General features: G+C 39.0%; 3 protein-coding genes across 3 annotated transcripts; 2 read left to right on the top strand and 1 right to left on the bottom strand.

Annotated features, from left to right (window-relative positions):
- Positions 1–148: 148 nt before the first annotated feature.
- On the bottom strand, positions 149–3,014 carry LOC140768549 (2-oxoadipate dioxygenase/decarboxylase, chloroplastic/amyloplastic). Its single transcript, XM_073108868.1, has 7 exons — positions 2,728–3,014; positions 2,278–2,427; positions 1,957–2,172; positions 1,273–1,394; positions 978–1,141; positions 561–715; positions 149–403 (listed from the first exon to the last, which is right to left on the bottom strand). Exons 1-7 carry the CDS (start codon positions 2,920–2,922, stop codon positions 305–307), a joined length of 1,101 nt encoding a protein of 366 aa, XP_072964969.1. The 5' UTR covers positions 2,923–3,014; the 3' UTR covers positions 149–304.
- Positions 3,015–3,905: 891 nt separating this feature from the next.
- On the top strand, positions 3,906–11,805 carry LOC140769375 (FACT complex subunit SSRP1-like). The gene is made up of 16 exons (XM_073110067.1): positions 3,906–4,048; positions 4,787–4,972; positions 5,546–5,651; positions 7,431–7,567; positions 7,937–8,020; positions 8,104–8,195; positions 8,341–8,449; positions 8,622–8,708; positions 8,810–8,902; positions 9,567–9,764; positions 9,896–10,047; positions 10,146–10,293; positions 10,374–10,472; positions 10,616–10,795; positions 11,281–11,359; positions 11,471–11,805. Exons 1-16 carry the CDS (start codon positions 3,995–3,997, stop codon positions 11,590–11,592), a joined length of 1,926 nt encoding a protein of 641 aa, XP_072966168.1. The 5' UTR covers positions 3,906–3,994; the 3' UTR covers positions 11,593–11,805.
- Positions 11,806–12,510: 705 nt separating this feature from the next.
- On the top strand, positions 12,511–14,728 carry LOC140768901 (pectate lyase-like). Its single transcript, XM_073109363.1, has 5 exons — positions 12,511–12,844; positions 13,078–13,735; positions 13,831–13,934; positions 14,075–14,213; positions 14,307–14,728. The coding sequence occupies exons 1-5, from the start codon at positions 12,639–12,641 to the stop codon at positions 14,526–14,528; spliced, it is 1,329 nt and encodes a 442-aa protein (XP_072965464.1). The 5' UTR covers positions 12,511–12,638; the 3' UTR covers positions 14,529–14,728.
- The last annotated feature ends 1,350 nt before the right edge of the window (positions 14,729–16,078 follow it).

Here is a 16,078-nt window from a genome sequence, read left to right as displayed (position 1 = left end):
TGGTAGATGAAACTAAGAAAAATAAAAGAAATCATACATAGTCGTCAATAATATTTTACAAAAAATAATTTACCTCGACAATTCTTCATCTAATCGTCTCCTTCGCGAGCTTATAAGAAAGGAAAAAGAAAAGGTAATAAGAGAGAAATTATTTGGGAGGTTGCTCAAGATGTTTCTTGCTTTGATATTGTTAATTACATTACATACTAATGGATTTCCATTTATTGACGAATAAATACTGTTTCAGTACAATTATCAGAAGCACAAGTACTCATTGTGCTGAATTATGCTGAAAGTCCACTGTTCATGCAGCTTTCCGAGTTAGCTGATCCTTTGATGTGCTTTCAAATATCTTATCAGCATTGCCTACTTCAAAACCGTCGCGCCTGTGGAATTCCTTGACCTGGAAAAACATAATCAATGGAAGAGTTGGCAATTCATATTTCTATAACATAACTACGCAATGACATCAAACTTTTATCATACAGTAGCAATATAGTGATGACAAGAAAGAGGAAACCAAAATTCAGAGAATAGAAAAGAGAAGAGAGAACTCAAACCTCTCCATATGGTAAATCTTTATATCGAGGAAGCAGAAGGCGTTCTGCAAATTCGATGTATGAACAAGGAACAGATTCAGTCACACCATCAGCGAAAGTAAATGAGGTTGAATCAGCCACCGTCGAACTTTGCTGAAGAAGGCCATCGGGACTCACTGTTCATACCAGCAAAAGAGAAAAGGGAAGCTTATTCTTTCCTCTTAGACAATGCCAACTAAGATCTATTTCAGGTTGCGTTTAAGGTTAAGTATAAATTATCTAGACTAATACCAGCTGGCAGAAGTGATAGACTTGTTGGAAAGTGAAATATCCTTCTTTTCGAATGGTATAATATCAATATTTGACTTTAAAAGACAAAAAGTCAATCTATCTCTATCTACTGAATGAGTTGCATGGCATAAAAGTTTTGAAGCGAACCTTTCAAAACCCCTCCTTCTGAATTTAGTTTAAAACCACTATCTTCAATGAATTGGTTGAGGCTTTTGATACTTCTGATATGTGATTTCAGACGATGAGTAGAAATAGTTACATGATTTACTGCATAGCCATTAACAAGAGTCCATGCAGCATATTCACTTTCCCTGGTGTAGAGAAAAAGAAGACCAGCGAATAGGAAAAGCGAACATGAGATAACAGTGACAACATGTATCTGTTTAATGTTTATCAAAAAATGAAAATTTTCACTACCCAATATATGTGACAAAATAAGTACCTAGATAAAACTTGATAGTCGGAAAATACGGGCTTCTCCCATGTTAAACATCCAGACATACTGGCAAGGGAAGCATGCTGATTCCCACCTCCAGATGTTTTGATGTATTTCCTGATCAATTCCTGCACAGAGAGGGTGTCTTAGATGGCCACAGTTTAATACAGAGACAAAATAGACTTAAACTTTTGTGAATGGAGCATCGAAGAAAAGAACATGCCCACTGCAATAGAATCCAAGCAGCCTACTAGACAGAGCCGTATCTATTTTCTAGTATCTCTTTCACAGACCTATTTAGTGCTCTTATCTACTTATCAAGAATAATGTCCTATACATGAAAATATCTGGGAAAAGGTGATGGAATATAAGAATGTTCAATCAAGTGCAATCCCTCATAGCAAGGAGGAGTTTGTCTAATTCGTGCCACTTCATGTTATGACTGCCTAAACAAATAGAAAGACATCCAATTGCCTGTAAGACTTTAAATTTTTTTGAGTTTTTTCATGCAAAAAACAGAGGGTTTCATATAGTCATTGTATACACGAAGGCATAACAGAATTAAGGAAATTGGAAGTGTAATGAAACCCCATTCGGTTATAGCAAGCCCTCGTTCACGTCGAAGAAATGATACAGTTCAATGCAATGGAAAATAGCCATATTATAGTAGCTTAGAATTTCAAAAAATACCTGAGTTTGAGAGCTCATCTCATCTACAAGAAGCTCTGATATGAATATTCTTGGAAAAGGCCCATCCACACCAGTTCCATTGTCGCAATAGTAAGCAGTGGGAGGGGAAAACCACAATGCTCTCAACTTTTTCGCAGGAAATCTTAGTTCTTCACGAGGCGTATAACCAAAATCCATGAAAAATTTGGCCAATGAATCAATTCCATAACCATCAACCTTCAAATGCCAATAGAAAAGTTTTCTGACATTAGTATGACTAGATATCCATAGTTTGAAAAATAAAAATTCAATATGATCGTTGCAAAATTAATTCAGTGTTACCCCAAATGTGCGAAAGGCAAAGTGATCATAGCAAATATTGTTCCCATCACGAGAACGGACAAGATCCAAAATAGCTTTAGCCGTCGGATTCCTGCTCAGGTAAACCTTCTCCATATTCGAAAGCACTGTTCTGAAAAACGACTCGGCACCCTGTCTCAAAAGAGGGCAAAGAAGTTAGCTTCATAGTTTTTGGCACAAGCAGCTAATTGAAACACAAAGTTCTAATCGTTTCCAAGATGAGATCAAGATGAAAGGATACCTAATCTGAATAAAGTATGATTTGTAGAAGAAAATCATTTAAAGCACTAAAGAATCATGGCACGGTCAGTGTCGAAAAGGATGATCTTTTATTATAAGAGATTCAAGACTAAATCATTCAAATCAATAAACAGTCGTGTAACCTTTTCTACTTGGATTACAAAGGGTGGACCATGTAGAAGGATCACTCACCTTGGGAAGTGAATCGGGGATAGCGCCGGCTTCCGATCGGACGGCCATGGTGAGGCCGCGATTTCCGATGGAGATCGGACGGCGAAGGGGACGGGAGAAGGGGAGGGAAGCGAAGGCGACCGACGACCGCTTCGGGCGCGAGGAGCGGAGGGAGAGGAAGGTGGTGGGATGACGCACGAGCGATGCTGCTTCCATGGGATGGAGGCGTCGGAATCGAAGTGGGACAATGAAGGAGAGTCGTGCGCATATAAGGGAAACCAAGGAGGCAAGCCACGTGTAACGACGACAACAACTCGAACTCGGGTCCCCGGCTGCTGTCCTAGTCGTAGCAGAACCGGATTCCCAAACAGAGATAGACTGCAGGAGATCCCAAGTTGAAGTACAAGATGGCGTCAGTTATTGTATAATTTGCGGATAGACCAATGAGTCGGATGTGAATAGATAGAGTTATCCAATCTTAATACAACCAAATCTCGATTCGTATAATTGTAACGGACTCGGGCTGGAAAGAAGAAATTGGGCCTTTAATGGGCATAGGATTGGGCCAGGTCATGTCTTTGAATTCTTTCGAGTTAGACTGAAGCAATTTTAGTTAATCCAACTTCCCTTCCTGAAAAAAATAGAGTACCGTATAGCATCATAACTCATCAGCATGAGTTGAAGAAAGTATAATAAGACAACACTGGAAAGGAGGAAAATATAGAGAAAGATACAAAAAAATAATTCTTATATATTATTATCCAATAAAAAAAAAAAATCAAACAATAGAAGATATTTTGGAAATAAGAAAAAAAAAGAAGGGAAGGCAAAATCTAAATATAAAAGTAAAAAATAGAGGGAAAAGAGAGAGATTGCGCGTCAAATGATTAGTAATTTTGAATACTTCACTATATCTGAAGGGAATTATTAACTCTATATAAGGTACTAAAATAAGGTGATTTGGATAAAATTAAAATAAAACGACCCTGTTGGAATGAACAAATTTGTAAATTAAAAGACGAATTCCAAGGCCAGCCCAAATAGCATTAGGCTTCACGTTTCGGGCCGGGAGAGGATAAGCCCGATATAACAGCGGACTTGGTATCGGGTCGGGCGCAGTTCGGGCTTGAGCCCGGTTTTGTCCCCCCAAAAAAAAATAAATTAAAAAAATTAAAAGAAATGGAGTGCTACAAGCCTACAAGAAGGGCGCCGAGGCGCCGCAGTAGGGAGGCATTGAAACGCGAAGAGAGTAGAGAGGCGGAGCACTCGGAAGCGAAGGAAGCCTACGATGACCGACGGCCATCTCTTCAGCAACATCCTACTCGGTGGCCGGGGCGGAGCCGTACGCCTCTATCCCTTTCTCTCTCTCACCTTCTCTTCCCCCTTCCGCTTCTTCGGTCATTTTCTTCTCTCGTTTCTTTTTTTCCTCACCTTGCTCTTCTTTGATATCGGAATTAGGGTTTATATCCTTGCCTCAGAACTATTGGTACTCTCCTTGTGTTGTTTTGGTTTCGATCCGAGTGATGCTGGCCTTGCTGTCATCTCTCTCGATTTTGAATTCAGTGCTGGTCGTTGCTAGGGTTTTCCTGGGTAGTTTGTTTGCAGTAGTTGGAGATCGAGTTCTTCCTTTCTCGATAGTCTCTCAGTTACTAAAATTTGACGGCAATGATGGCTGTGCATTATCTCGGGTTCCTTTTTTTTTTTCTTCGTATGATTCCTTAAACCTAGAAAAACAGAAGCTCTAACTTTCTATACCTTTAAAATTTTCGTAATTTTGTGATTATTTCACCATTTTTGTTGTTGTTTATATTAGGATTTAAGAATGCGTTCCTTATTTATATGGAGTTGTTATTCTTTTTTTGAGAAGAAATTTTTGTCGAGGTTTCGTGTTTTAAAGTGTAGAATTAGTTTAAATATTTCTGTGATGCTGTTGTATGAGTTCCCGAAGTCTACGGTTCGTCTGTTTCTTACAAATTATATCTAGCATCAAGAAGCCTTTTGTGTAGGCATTCTAAGATTTGCATGAAGTTTGTGGATCCTATTAAGATTATAATGAAGAAGTTTTATTGAGGTGCTGCAGAATCCAGGGCAGTTTAAGGTGCATTCAGGTGGACTTGCATGGAGGAAACAAGGCGGTGGAAAGATTATCGAGGTTGAAAAAGATGATATTGTTTCAGTTACTTGGATGAAAGTTCCTAGGGCATATCAGCTTGGTGTCAGGATCAAGGATGGCTTGTTCTATAAGTTCATTGGTTTCCGAGAACAGGTGGTTCATTTTGCTGATTTTAATTATTCTGCAGTAAATTAACGGCTTTCTTTTCTAGATCTATAGCATTTTGAACATCACTATTTTAATTCATCTATACCCAGTGCACATAAGTAAGAATATAGTGCTTTTGGAGTTGTCCTATTGTCACAGAAAATTTACTCTCCTCTTCTCTCATTACACTCTTACTAGTCCGATCGTACAAAATGACAGCTCATTAACTCTCTATATTTTTCCCTTTATACAATCAATCGTCTTAATAGTAGATAGTTTTCTAGAATCTAGATAGTTTTTGTAATCTGTCTCCTTAGCATGAAAAATATTGGAGATACATCGAGTTAGACTTACGATGAAATTGGATGTATTCTAGGAAGTTTATGATCACCTGCTATTCAGTGCATTCTATCTCTTTTGATAGATCAATTTGATTAGCCTTCTCTCACCTTTTCTAGTTTTGTCATGGATATTATTATGATGTATTGGTGTCTCCGTCCCTATATTTTGGCATCATCAAGAAACAATATTAAAGTGTTTTGAAACCTCATTTCTTTTTGTCTTATTTTTTCTATGTAGGATGTGAGTAATTTGACAAATTTTATACAAAAATCTTTTGGAATAACACTCGAAGAGAAGCAGCTTTCTGTCAGTGGTCATAACTGGGGAAATGTTGATATCAATGGTAGGTTCATTCTACTTTCCTTTCAGCCTGAGTTTGTTTTATGCTACAGAATTAACACTATCTTCATGTCTATATTTTTAACTATATCAATGTTAGATACGATCTACTTTTTCAAGTATTGTTTTTTGAACTCAAATATTTTTAACTTTTCATTTGATGTTAGATTTTCCTATTATTTGATGTAAAAATATACCATGTTCAGGGTTTCTTTTTTTGGTTGGTTAGTTTTGTGGTTTTGGTTTGTCAAAATATTTTCTATCCTCACCTTCCAATTATCACATTGCCTTCTAAGTTTTGGTGATTAAGTTAGTGGCTTGAAGTTTATGGTAAGTAAGAATGAGGTGATGGACAATCTGGGAATTATTGATGATTTCATTGTCGCATCATGGAACTTTGGAGCAAGGTTCCAAAAATCGGTATCGGGATCGGGATCGGCCGTCCGAAAAAACGATACGTATCGGCTGTATCGGCCGTATCGGTCGTATCGGCCGCCTGTATCGGATCGGACTATTTTAATTAAATAAAATTCTAAATATTATTAAAAATGTTAGAGAAATTTCTAAAAATTTAGAAAAAATTATAAGAAAATAAGAAATAATAATTACTCACATATAAAGTCTAAAAAGTAAAAATCTCTTTTTCTCCCTCTCTTCTTTTCTATTCCTCTAATTGTTAGTCTAAAGTATTCATTCTCTCCCACATTCTTTTTTTTATCTTTTTCTCTCTCTCTTTCTCACCTTTTTTTTTAATCTTTCCCTCTCCCTCACTCTCTCTTCCTTTTTTCCTCTCTCTCATACCTTTTTTTTTAATCTTTCCCTCTCCCTCACTCTCTCTTCCTTTTTTCCTCTCTCTCATACCCTTTTTTTTAATCTTTCTCTCTCCCTCACTCTCTCTTCCTTTTTTCCTCTCTCTCATACCCTTTTTTTTAATCTTTCTCTCTCCCTCACTCTCTCTTCCATTTTCTCTCTCTCTCTCTCATACCCTTTTTTTTAATCTTTCTCTCTCCCTCACTCTCTCTTCCATTTTCTCTCTCTCTCTCTCATACCCTCTTTTTTTTTAATCTTTCCTCTCTCTCTCTCTCTCTCTCTTGCTTTTTCCATCTCTCTCTCTCTCTCTCTCTCCTTTTCTCTTCCTCACTCTCCCTCTCTCTCTGCTGTCAGCAGCAGTTGATGCTGACAGCACCTGCTGCAGAGTGGTTTCGGCCGATCCCACTCGGGATCGGCCGAAACTCGAATCCTTGCTTTGGAGTGACTAATGTAAAAGGAGTAGTTTAGTACAACTCATAAATCAATAAGGCAGAAACCCATAATTTTGTAATGCTATAGAAAATGCATAATCTTTTGTGATTAAGCATTAAAAGGAACAATCATTCTTACTCTACAAAATTAGCTTTCAGCAAGTTATGATGGATTTGTAATATTCTGTGTGCACTCTAATTACTGTTTATGATACATTGATGATTTCTTTTAGCAGTGTGAAGATTAAGACTAGGAGAACTAGATAATTATAAGATACATTACATATTTAGATGTTCTCTATCCAACATATTGAAATTTATTTTGCACTAATATCCTGGCCGGGTCAAATCCGCTTGACCATTATTAGAATAGCTCAATCCAGCAGGATGTGGAGATGAGTTATAGACCTCTGTGGACCCATTTGGTTATTTCACTGATTAACAATTGTGATACTTGGGAATCTTTTTTTTTTTTTCTAAAAGTTATTTTTTACTATTATGTTAAAATCATCTTGAACTCTTTGTGACCACCTCCATTACAGGTAACATGCTTACCTTTATGGCTGGCTCAAAACAAGCATTTGAAGTCTCTCTAGCAGATGTTGCACAAACGCAGCTGCAAGGAAAGACAGATGTTTACTTGGAATTCCACGTTGATGACACTACTGGAGCTAACGAGGTTTGTGTTCTTGTAGTCTTGGTGCTAGTCCGAGTTATCTGTTGACATTATATTCGCAACTTCTAGTCAGTTGTAGGCTCAAGTTTATGCATACCATATCTCTTTAAGATCTTGTTGAGAATCTTTCTCCTAATGGCAGTCCTAGGTTTTTCTCTTTGCAGCAATTTTTTTTTTCTTCGGATTAATGATTTATAGTTGGTGTCATCATTCTTTTCACTCCTCTTGTGCTCTTCTTTCTAGTTGCTTTCTTGTTGAAAGTAATGTAACATAACTCTGAATGAATGATTTCTTATGCATTAGTGATTTTTGACAATAATTCCTTACAGAGCTGCTTTACAACTCTGAATTAATTTCATATTGTGAATGCAGAAAGATTCCTTGATGGATTTGAGTTTTCATGTCCCTACTTCCAACACTCAGTTTGTTGGCGACGAAAATCGTCCTCCAGCTCAGGTGTGCATAAAAACAGTTAGTACCATATACAACAAATTTTTGATAAGTGTTAATTAGTCAAACAAATAATGTCCTATTTTCAGGTCCTACTGGACAAAATCTTAAAATTGGCAGATGTTGGCTCTTCTGAAGAGGCTGCTGTGACATTTGAGGGCATTGCAATTCTTACACCTAGGTGAAGAATTAATTTTTATATTATTCTTTTTGAAACACCTACATTAAAGCGGACTTCATGTCTTTGTGTTTTTTATGATCATCATTGCGTTTCCCTTGGTTTATCAATATGGCAAAAAAGCTAATATATCTTCTATATTATGTAGAGGGCGATATAGTGTTGAGCTTCACCTGTCGTTCTTGCGGCTCCAAGGACAGGCTACTGACTTTAAAATCCAATATGGCAGTATCGTTCGTCTCTTTTTGCTGCCGAAGGTTATCCTTTTTCTTTTTGGAACTTTTTATATTTGTTAAGTTCTTCCTATCTGCATTTTAGGCTTTTTTCTTTTTTGGTGTAATACTCACATTGTATCCATGCTTTAGCCTCAGCCTCCTAGATTGTCTTATTTTTGTGAGAAGTCTTAGATGTGTTTTTTTTTTCCTGCAGTCCAATCAACCTCATACTTTTGTTGTAGTCACGCTGGATCCACCAATCCGCAAAGGACAAACTCTGTACCCACACATTGTTATTCAGGTAGTAGATGCTCTTCTCTGAAGCACTTCTTTTCTTTTCGTATACTTCAATACTCCGATCTTTAAATGGTAAAATTATGTGCCTTCTTCTGTCTTGTAAAGTTTGAAACAGATTTAGTAGTTGAGCGGGACCTGTTACTAAGTGAGGAACTCTTGGCTACAAAATATAAAGACAGACTCGAGGCATCATATAAGGTGAAATATATATGTCCATCCTCTTGAATTAGCTCATATGGTTTTTTATGCCTCATGAAATTCTCTTATTCTAACCAATATTCTGTATACATGGCAGTTGTTTTTTTTTGGCACCTTCATTCTAATATTTCCATGAATAATAAATGAATAAATTTGTCATTATCACTGAGCTGTGCTGGGCTCAGATAATAGTGATGATGATCATGGTATATTCACGTCTGCTCATTCCAGGAAATTAGGTCTTTCTTATCATGAAGAACAGAGTCTTCAGTAGACTACCTTATAATCCTTATATTTCCTCTTCCTCTGACTGCTTATTGCTCCCTTTTGTAGTTCCTGTCTAGATTTTGTTGCTATTACTGGTAGATGCGTGCCCTGATATAAATATTTATTTTGAAGTCAAGAGGCTGGCCTCCAGTTGGTCTGAGTTGTCTACCTCTTTCAATGTGTTAAGAGAGTACCTTATAAAGGGAACTTTAAATTACGCTACATCTGAAGACTTGCTGGAATGGGTTTTGACTTTTTTTATATATACTGCCTGTTTTCAATATATTCAACATTATGATGCTACTCATCTGAAGACTTGCTGGAGTGGATATGTTTGGCTGCTCTCTGATTCTCTCAGTAAGAGTCGTAGATAATTGATTTTATTATACACCTGCAGGGTCTAATTCATGAGGTTTTCACTAAGATTTTGCGCGGCCTATCTGGCGCTAAAGTGACAAGGCCAGGTTCTTTCCGCAGTTGTCAAGATGGATATGCAGTAAAATCATCTCTTAAAGCTGAAGATGGTTTGCTCTATCCACTTGAGAAAGGATTCTTCTTTCTACCCAAACCACCAACTCTCATTCTTCATGATGAGGTACCTTTTTTGTACTCTAAACCAGTCAAAATTATCTTGATATTGCTTGTGGTTATCAGATATCTTTGCCTGGACAATATGAGATTCCTTTTCTTATATTGATGATTTTATCTTGAACTATTTTCATGCAGATTGATTTTGTTGAGTTTGAAAGGCATGGTGCTGGAGGCTCAAGTGTGTCATCTCACTATTTTGATCTACTTGTAAAGCTTAAAAGTGATCAGGAACATCAATTTAGAAATATTCAGAGGAATGAGTATCATAACCTTTTTAGCTTCATTGGGTATGTTTTTTCTTCTTCTTCTTTTTTCCATTTTCCTTCACTACAACTTCTGAAATTGCTAGCGAATGAATGAAATCTACTACTCTGTCATTATTAAGTGGAAAGGGCTTGAAAATTATGAACCTTGGAGATGCACAAAGTACGGGGGGAGTTGCAACTGCTCTTCAAAATGCTGATGATGATGCTGTTGATCCCCATCTAGAGCGAATTAAAAATGCAGCTGGTGGTGAGGAAAGTGATGAAGAGGTACACTGTGTTATAACCTCTGTTCAAGCATTCTTTTCTTTTTTAAAATATCATTTTTATTGATTTTTTGTTTTGGTCAGGATGAGGACTTTGTTGTTGAGAAGGATGATGGTGGATCACCTACTGATGATTCTGGAGGTGAGGAGTCTGATGCTAGTGAAAGTGGAGATGAAAAGGAGGTAAGAAAATATGTATTTCATTCACCATTCTTTCTAATTTTAGATTTATAGACTTGCCTTTTTGTAAAAATTGGTTGCATTGATTTTTCTAACCGTCTTTGCTATCATTTAGATATAACTGAGTGATCTTTTATGTGTTTTAGAAATCTGCCCCTAAAGAATCAAAAAAGGAAACCTCTGGTGCAAAGGCATCCTCTTCTAAGAGGAGATCAAAGGATGGTGATGAAGGTTCAAAGAAAAGAAAGCAAAAGAAGAAAAAAGATCCCAATGCACCAAAGAGGGCTATGTCAGGCTTCATGTTTTTCTCAAATGCTGAAAGAGAAGTATGTATCCTCTACCTTATGATTATTATTTGTTATGTCAAGGAAGATCTGAGACTGCCCTTAGCATAATCTTTCATAGTATTTGTTGCCAACTCAAGTCTTTCACGGTAACTTTGGAAGTTAGAACAGAGCATGATGAGAGAGAACTCAGAAAATTGTATCGAACCCTCACCTCCTAGAAGGAAGTTTCATATGTAACCCTAGAATGAACTAGTCCTATAGGAAGTTCTATGATATAGTAAGAAATTGGGGCATAAAATATTGGACCCAAAAGTCTCGATGACCTTTGCCCTTTTGTTCCAGTACACTTGCACCGCACCCTCATTCTACTTAACTGAGTGAGTCCATTATGTTGCTACATTGCAATTCTAATAATTAATTCAGATTGCTTTCAAGGAATGCTTCACTATCTACATGCGATTTATTTCGTTCCAGAGAACCCATATGCCTAGTGTTCTCTAATTATTATTCTTGTACTTGTGCAGAATATAAAGAAAGCTCAGCCTGGATTAGCATTTACCGATGTTGGAAGAGCACTTGGGGAGAAGTGGAAAAAAATGTCAGGTGCGTCATACTACCTCATCCACTAGATTTAGAAAGGCAAAGGCCATGTTATGTAATCTACTCCGGCACACGCAGCTATTCTGTTCTTACAATTGGGTTATTTTTGACCAGCCGAGGAGAAAGAACCCTATGAGGCAATGGCTCGTGCCGATACTAAACGATACAAGGAAGCCATGGTTGGATACAAGAGTGGTGCTGCCATGAACATTGACTCGGGCAATGAGTCCGAATAAACAAAATGGTCGCTTCATTCAAAATGTGTTTTAACCCCCTGCCGAGGTTGATTAGATTCTAATCATGAGTCCATCTTGTTGTAGGCGAAAGGGGTTTAACTCTTTTTTTTTTTTTTCCGTTGTTGTATATGGGTTTTTAACTTAGATAGCATGCTAATCTTTAGAAGAACAATGTACCTGTTATACGGCGGTAATTCCATCTCTCTCTCTCTCTCTCTCTCTCTCTCTCTCTCTCTCTCTCTCTCTCTCTCTCTCTCTCTCTCTCTCTTACATAGTCTCTCTTGATCTAGGAATGTAGCGAAGTGTTACGCAGCTCTTTTAAATTTATATTAATGAACAGAACATTCGCCTTCCATGTGGAGTACGGCAGCCTTTTTAGTTGCTTGCTTTAGTTTTCACTAAATACGATGATGGAAAACGTCATTGGGAGTGCTCTCGTGATTCTCTTTTTAATGGATCATGAGTAGTCGGTGAATGATCCTATCTTGACTCCAATCACTTTTGCTGGCCTGATGAGGCAGCTGTATTTAATCAACTGTCATGCGTTTGCACGTTCTTTTTATAACCCCAAGCCTCCAACCAACCCTAAAGCCACCAAGAATATAGCTAGCTACCCTTAAATATCACTTCATTTCCTTTTTCTTCTCTAATTTAGATGCTCGTATATTTGTCTGGATTGCATGTACGGAGACGTGAAGCATCAACTTCTCTTTCTCTCTCTCTCATCAACGGCAGCCAACAATAGAAAGAGAAGAAACCATATCAACGGCAGCCAACTCACGTAGAGACTTATAGTGGTTCCGCTCTCTCCTCGCTTCTCCCCCGCGTCCTTCCTAAATAACAGACCACCCTTTCTTTCCCCTTATATAAACCCGCACCACCATCACAACACCAGTAAAGTCTTCGCTTACCATGATCGTATCTTCCTAGCTAGATCTTTCTTGGTCTCAGCTCGGTTGGTTGCTCTGGTTGGCTTTGTTGGTCTCCCAGGGCGTAAATACCACCAGCAAAACAAAGTAAAAGATTAAAAATTTAAAATAGGAGTCATGGAAGGCCTTCAGCTAAACAAACCAAGCTGCTTCTTTCTCTTCTCCGTCCTCTGCCTGGCCTCCGCCGCCTTGTCGAACGCCCACATCGCGGAATTCGATGATCACTGGGAAAAGAAGGCAGAGATTGCCAAAGCCCTGGCGCGCGCCGCCTACAACCCTGACCCTGAGTCAGTCACGGACCACATCAACAGAGCCGTCCACAAGTAGGCCCTCTTCCCACCCCACCCCCCCCCCCCCCCACACACACTCTCTCTTCTCTCTTGTCCAATGATATAAGACGTACATGAGCAATATATAATTACTAGTCCTTTGTTTGCGATTCCTTTACGTCATTTAACGTTTCCACTCCATGAACACCCTTAATAGCACCAAATGCCATGGTAGGAATAAGCTAGGTCTGCCGTTTGACGTACTGCATGGAGTTTTTTTAATGCAGAGCCCTGGAGAAGAACAGCACTCGGCGAAGCCTCCGCAGGCGCCACCGCTACACCGGCCCATGCTTGGCGACGAATCCCATCGACCGGTGCTGGCGGTGCCGCAAGAACTGGATGAACCACCGCAAGCGTCTCGCCAACTGCGTCAAGGGCTTCGGCCACCAGACAGATGGCGGTAAGGACGGCAAGTTCTACATCGTCACTGATCCCTCCGACAATGACCTCGTCAACCCTAAGTATGGCACCCTCCGCTACGGCGTGATCCAGGATGAGCCCCTCTGGATCGTCTTCGCCCGTGACATGAATATCCGGCTCTCCGAGGAGCTCATCGTCAACAGCAACAAGACCATCGACGGCCGTGGGGCCAATGTCCACATCGCCTGGGGCGCTGGCATAACCATCCAGTTCGTCCAGAATGTCATCATCCACAACCTCCACATCCACGACATCATGAGCGGCAGCGGCGGCATGATCAGGGACACACCGACCCACTACGGACTCCGGAGCAGGAGCGACGGCGACGGCATCTCCATCTACGGCGCAAGCAAGGTGTGGATAGACCACGTCTCCATGTCCAGGTGCCAGGATGGAATCATCGACGCCATCGCCGGATCCACCGCCATTACCATCTCCAATAGCCACTTCACCCACCATAACGACGTAGTTCTCTCATAATAACTTGGTTACGATAACCGTTATCCAAACTAGAGCTATGCACGGATTAATCTTAACAATTAGAGATGGTCTTTCTTCAGGTGATGCTGTTTGGGGCCAGCGATTCCCACTCGGAAGACCGAATCATGCAGATAACGGTTGCATTCAACCACTTCGGGCGATCCCTGGTGCAGAGGATTCCAAGGTAATCCATCTAGCTCTCTCTCTACATATATATATATATATATATATATATATATATATATATATATATATATATATATATATATATATCTTATCTCGATGGATTAGTATATTAAGTTTAGGCAACCAATATCGATGCAGGTGCCGATGGGGATTCTTCCATGTGGTGAACAATGACTACACCCATTGGCTAATGTACGCCATCGGCGGTAGCCAACACCCCACCATCATCAGCCAAGGCAATCGTTACACTGCCCCTCCACAACTCTTTGCCAAACAGGTAACAACTCTGTGCACATTTCTATCTACCCAAATATAGATTCAGATAGAAATTCTTTGGTCACCTACATAAAAAATGTGTTTGTGGATGTAGGTGACCAAGAGGGACTATGCAACGGAGGAGGAGTGGAAGCACTGGACGTGGCGGTCGGACGGTGACCTGATGCGGAACGGAGCCTTCTTCGTCGAGTCAGGAGTCCCGAGCACGAGGGCGTTCTCGCGGAATCAAATCATCAAGGCTAAGCCCGGGACGTACGCCGGCAGGCTCACCCGCTTCTCCGGAGCGCTCAAATGTCTGCGTGGCAGGAAATGCTGAGACCCGCCGAGGACGCCAATGGAGGCAAGAGAGGGCAGGCAGGCTTGTCTGGTTTTATTCTATGAGCAAGAGAGAGAAAGAGAGAAAGACATGGATAAAGAGAGATAGAAAGAGAGAGAGAGAGAGAAAGGCGCATGTCATAAATGCGGAAGGCCGGAGAGAAGTTTGAATATGTTAATTATTTTCTTGTTAGACGTTAATGATAATTTTATCTGGGAACTATCAAGACATGATTAATGATCTAGTTTCTAATGTTTATCTTACATAAAGTATAGCCGATTTCTCTAGATCTCTTTCTAATATCCGGTACTAAATCCTAAGCACCCTTTTAATTACCGAGTTAAACGAATGTCCAATACCATACATAGTAAAATATTTCGGGTTAAAAAAAAATGAAATAATTTATTATTCAATGATTAATCTCACCGACGTCGATCTCCAAATGAATAAGAATCAATTCAACACAGTAATAGAATGGTTTTAAAAAACAATAAAACTTAGGAAGAGTTGGAAGAGCATACGGGATGATGATGACACGAAAGTAAGCAATGAGTCAATTAAGCTAACAGTCATATCAATCTCACGAGGTGCACCTTATAGCCCGGCGAAATCCCTGGAAGAAGTCAGCTCCATTTGAAGATGAGATCGCATTATCAACTCCACCAACTAAATCATTGGCGTGTACTAAAAGTCTATCCCGAGTGAATTGATAACGTTATCTATCTTAACCTCGACTTTGTTGGTCATAAAACTATCATGACCAGATCTACTAAGGCCATGAAAATTAGATATGTGACAAGTGACGATCAGAACAAACGGGCAGACGTAAGCTAGCAGATACGTCCATGTTGTAATTGTTTAAGACTGGAAACCAAAAACACGTTCTACCAGCTACCAAAGGCACCTAACATCAAGTCAAACACTTGGCGTGCATCTGGTTCAAAAGTTTCCTTGTCCTGTCTTCTGGACTAAGTACAAGACTTAGGCCTTTGACAAAAAATCTTTATGACGAGCACTGAAATTTGTATGATAAAATAGAAGTATTATAATATTTAATTGTTATTTTGAAAAAATATATATATAATCCAACTATGATACTTCTAGTACACAAAATTTGACGCATTCAAAATTTTCATCCAAAGTTTGTTGCTGTTTTATTGGCCGGACGGCGAGCAGTCTAAGTAGGAATTGTTTGAGTTAATCAAACTGATAAAAAGATATATATATATATATATATATTACCTACCTCAGAAATATTACAAAAGTGGATCAAGCCAACCTTCTTGCTTGTTGAATAAGGATCAAGAAAGAAAAGGATGATGATGATAAGATGCATGTTCCTCGCGAGCCAAATTACTATATAAAAAGTATAAGTATATAAACAAGCATAACTATTCTTTTAACTGCGTTAATGTTCATTTACTGAAGCAGAACGTGAAGGTTTTGCGTAGATATACATGCAAGAATGAAATAAAAGATTAAATAAACAAGTAAGGGACTTTAAAGAACTCAGAGACGAATTAAAGTTTCTACAGGATACAGTGACCTGG

This window comes from Typha angustifolia, chromosome 10 (assembly GCF_048772165.1).
Source record: "Typha angustifolia cultivar Huaian chromosome 10, ASM4877216v1, whole genome shotgun sequence".
Classification (NCBI taxonomy): Eukaryota; Viridiplantae; Streptophyta; class Magnoliopsida; order Poales; family Typhaceae; genus Typha; species Typha angustifolia.
This window is presented reverse-complemented; position numbering and strand designations above follow the sequence as displayed.